Source organism: Opisthorchis viverrini (genome assembly GCF_000715545.1).
Source record: "Opisthorchis viverrini unplaced genomic scaffold scaffold16433, whole genome shotgun sequence".
In the NCBI taxonomy this organism is placed as follows: Eukaryota; Metazoa; Platyhelminthes; class Trematoda; order Opisthorchiida; family Opisthorchiidae; genus Opisthorchis; species Opisthorchis viverrini.
The window spans coordinates 1-679 of record NW_008760536.1 but is presented as its reverse complement, the minus strand read 5'-3'; the positions used below and the strand labels follow the sequence as shown (position 1 = coordinate 679).

Below are 679 nucleotides of genomic sequence, written 5' to 3'. Positions count from 1 at the left end.
ACTTTGTGCTTGAGTCCGAGTGTCACCACACGTCTCGGTGATGCAACACTCTTGCAATCTCCATGCACCGAGTGGTATGAAAGTACAGCCCCAAATAGGGCCAAATCCACTCCGATTGTATGTGATTCTAATCCAGTGGCATACCAACAGCAACTTACTAAAAACAGCAACCTGACAACCGTTCATAAGGGCTACCCTCTCCGCTCAAGGTCGCATCATCAACTTTCAGGCATGGACCATCGTTCGCGCACGGAGAACTCACACACACCCGTACCTCCAAAGCAATATTCACTTGATGTAGACTTTCCACTGGGTATGGTCGGTTCTCAGGACGACGCTGAAACTGGCGCACCTTTGGTGGATCGATACTATGCCGGTTCTGAACGAGGTGCTTTCAAAACGGCAAGATCGCCTATTAGTGTTCTCGCACCTTGCAAAGGTAAGTTGAAGCTGATGGGAAGTTGAAATTGGTTACCTGCGTGCATATAGGTTTAATCGAGATAGACGGTTGGAAGAAAGCCAGCATTTTGTCCTTCCACACCAATTTGATCCTGAACTTCTCAACCTAATTTATTGTACCTAAACAACACTGACATAATGAAAATGATGGAAACGAAAGATCCTGAATAACGGCTAAAGGCCTATTCAAGTGAACTCCTTTGTACACTGATTTGTTCTC

At 45.8% G+C, this 679-nt stretch overlaps 1 protein-coding gene across 1 annotated transcript; it reads left to right on the top strand.

Moving 5' to 3' along the window:
• Nucleotides 1-231: 231 nt before the first annotated feature.
• Nucleotides 232-438, top strand: T265_16201 (hypothetical protein; the record flags this gene model as incomplete). The annotated part of the gene is made up of 1 exon (XM_009179752.1): nucleotides 232-438. A coding segment is annotated over one exon (207 nt), but the record flags the coding sequence as incomplete, so codon positions are not given.
• Nucleotides 439-679: the final 241 nt, after the last annotated feature.